The sequence below is a fragment of the Rhagoletis pomonella genome, unplaced genomic scaffold (assembly GCF_013731165.1).
Source record: "Rhagoletis pomonella isolate Grant_MI unplaced genomic scaffold, Rhpom_1.0 Rhpom_scaffold_00001, whole genome shotgun sequence".
Classification (NCBI taxonomy): Eukaryota; Metazoa; Arthropoda; class Insecta; order Diptera; family Tephritidae; genus Rhagoletis; species Rhagoletis pomonella.
This window is the reverse complement of record NW_023458555.1, coordinates 10,182,077-10,185,418: the sequence shown is the minus strand read 5'-3', so window position 1 is coordinate 10,185,418 and position 3,342 is coordinate 10,182,077. Positions and strand designations below refer to the sequence as shown.

General features: G+C 39.9%; 1 protein-coding gene across 1 annotated transcript in view; it reads right to left on the bottom strand.

The window, feature by feature from the left end:
• Window positions 1-3,342, bottom strand: part of LOC118752063 (protein RRP5 homolog) — a 9,550-nt gene that overhangs the window by 780 nt on the left and 5,428 nt on the right. The window contains exons 3-5 of the mRNA XM_036486913.1: window positions 1,837-2,809; window positions 148-1,772; window positions 3-26 (exon numbers count right to left, since the gene is read on the bottom strand). Of these exons, the coding sequence (XP_036342806.1) occupies window positions 3-26; window positions 148-1,772; window positions 1,837-2,809 (2,622 nt within the window). The remainder of the gene's footprint in view (window positions 1-2; window positions 27-147; window positions 1,773-1,836; window positions 2,810-3,342) is intronic.

Genomic DNA, 3,342 nt, shown 5'->3' with positions numbered 1-3,342 from the left:
GCCAAAAGCAACAATGGTGTTGACATCTAAACAAAAGTGTTAATTATTATATAATAGTAACATGAAATCGTTTTCGTGTGTGCATTAAACTTAAATGAAAATACGATAAACCCATTGCAAATTACAATTGCCCCACCCTCTACCTACGTTCTCTTTCAGGCAGTGACGCCAAAGCCTTGTGCAACAGTTGCTGTGCACGATCAGGCATCTCTATGCTGAAATAAGCATTCGCTGCTGCACGCCACACCTCCGGCTGTGCTTTGAATTTCTTTGTAATTAAGCCGATCATCTCGATGAGTTCTTGGGTTTTCTTAGCGTCGCAGAATATCTCTATCACGCGCAGGTAAATTTTAAGCGGATCATTGTAGTTAAGCGCCTCTTTAAGCACTTCATCAAAGGCTTCTTTACTACCGTAGCGCAGCTCCAAATTCAATAACGCTACCCATATGTTAAGTTGCTCATTATTTTCACGATAGGATATGGCTTTGATGGCGCGACGTGCGACTCCGCGCGCCTTATCGATCTCTGCCGATTGTAGGTGGAAAACCATATAGTTGATCCAGTGTTTGCTGTTGCTGGGCTCGGACAGTACCAAGCGATCGAATTGATCGACACTCTCTGGTAGATGATGTGGATCAGCATATTTGGCTTCGATTTCACGTAAGCGCGTCTCCTCTTCGCGTTGTAACTTGAACTTCTCTGCCGCAGTCAATTTTTTCTTCTTTTGACCGGCTTCTTCGGTGGTATCTGATCCATCTTCATCGTCGTCGTCGTCGCTGGAGACCGCAGCTTTATCGAGCAATTGAGAGAGGTCTGTGTTCCAGAAATCGCCAATACCAGGTAGTAATTGTGGTGCAGATTTGGGTTTAAATGCGATCTTCGGCGGCTTTTCGTCCGTATCTGAAGCGCGATTGTTTTCAATTATAACAATATCATTAGGTGTTTTGTCCTCGTAGAATAGTAAATCATTTGTTTTGGATTCTTTGGCCACTTGTTTTTTCTTCTTTGCAGCTGGGGGGCTAGTTTCTTCGGCAGCTAACTTTTTAGTTTGCTTTTTCATTACCTTTTGCGCACTTTCTGATTGCTTTCCAATAACGGCAGACGTGGACGCAATGACAACTGGTGGTTCTTTTTGAACAGCTTTTTCTATTTTTATTTTTTTCGGCTTAGGTGCATTATTAAGCTCCATTTTGGCTTTGCGTTTCTTTTTCATGTCATGCCACAGCTTCCAGGTGCTCTCCGGCACGGCGATGGGTAGCTCCTCGTGTATGAAGGCAAGCTTGCAAAAATCACCTTCAGTAATACCAGCGCTAGCCGAATTTTCAAAGTCATTAAAATGCAATCGGACCGGGCAATAGACTAATGGATTGGGACCTTTCTTCAGTGAGCAAACAAAGACTTGATCTGCCTTTAGCAATATTTTGGCATTAATGCCAGTTTTGCCTACCAAATTACTTGGTAAATTCTTATCACTGCTGACGTGTGAAACATCGCCTTGCTTGTTGCTGATGTAGACCAATTCATTTGAGTAGTCTACCCAAAGTATAAGACATTCTTGGCTTGCATCCACTTTGGGTGGCTTTGATTTTCCGACTAACGAAGATTTGACCACAGCTGCCACTTTAGTTTTTTCTATCTCGTATTGCCAATCTTTTGTGTCAGCATTTACGCCACGGAAATATGCGACGACTTTATCGCCAACTTTGTGTTGGCCTACACCGTAGCCCAACCGCTTGTGAGCTTTTCGAATATCTGATACTTCATTCAGGTAACTAAAAATGTGATTAATGTTAATGCCATTTCAATGAAGACCTACGTTAAAGTATGCATACTTACTCTTCAAGATCTCGCGCGGTGCTACTTAGTTCACCATCCCATACATCTGTTAATTTGGCAGTCACTGTAATTGTCCGTGTTGTTGGTTCTTTGCCAAGCACTTTCACATAGACCACCTGCTCGGGCGTTAGTTGAATGTTCGCACTTTTGAATGCTTTTACCAAGAGCATCTTTATATGCACTTTCACCAACTTGCCATAGTTTCGTTTCGGAACCAACAGATCCACAACATCCTCATGTACATTCTTGACATGTGCCTTTAAAATGTCCCCTGGCTTTATATTTTGCCAGTTGTTAGTTAAATGTGTTAGGAAATAGGGCACATCGCGCAAACTGAATATGTTCTTTACAATGCACACGGCTTGTGCTTGTGTATCGGGTGTATAGGTGCGTAATTTGCCATACAATAAATCCGGATAGTCCGAGAGCAAACGCAGCGGTACTAGTCCTTTAACCTCGATTGCATTTGCTTCGGGATCCTCATCCAGGTCGTCATAGACCCCTTCGGGGTGGTAGCAAATTTTTATTTCCAGCCCGGAATCTAATGTATGCACCACCGTAGCTGGACATATTTCACCTAGACTGAAAGTATCGTCGGCTAACGTTAGCGTGATTTGTTGCCCGTTTTTAGTTAGTATGCGAAATGCCATTGTTTGACCCTCATAAAATGTATACATCTCGCTACCTAGTATGCTGCTCAGACGTTGCTTATACAGCATTCCTTTAAGATTATTGAAGAACCTGACCAATATATATTCCTTGTTACATTGAACTATGGTGCCAATGTAAGTGGAATTTGGATGTGCCTTTTCAAGCGAGGTAAGCACTTTGCAATGTTTAGTCAAGTATTCTTGACGATTCGTTAGATAGACTGTTCTACGATCTGTGCTAATGCTTAACACACGACAGCGTACTTTGGAATCTGGCTCTAATATTTTGGGTACTGGAGCAAGATACAGTTTCTCGATGATGCCTGAAAATTAATAATTTAAACCACAAATTAAACAATAAACGAATAAATCATTCGTGTCTATTTTTTTTAATTGAACTTTTAATTTGCTTTTGTTGTACTCAACATACACTTATGATCAGCTAGCGTGGGCAACGCTTTGATCAATTTTGGCATTTTTTTATATTTAATATTTATTATTTTGCCGTAAAAGTCTAGCTCATTATAAAACTAAAACCATATAAGACCGCATTTCACACTTGTGCAAAAATTATAAAAAACCTGCAAAGTTGCATGTAAATTTTCAACTTTATTAACTCAACTCAACTTTATTATCAACTTTATTTTCTTCCTTATATAATATGTATATTCCGACATTTTTTTTTTTTGTAGGGAAGAAAATGCGTAGATATAGTCAGAAAAAAAGTATCAAAAATCACCGCGGTCTTTTAACAAATTAAAACTTGCACTTTATTGCACTACAATTTATGGGGCGGCTATAAAATACTCAAAAAAATCTGAAAAACCTGATTACAAAGTTGAAAATTCAAATGCAA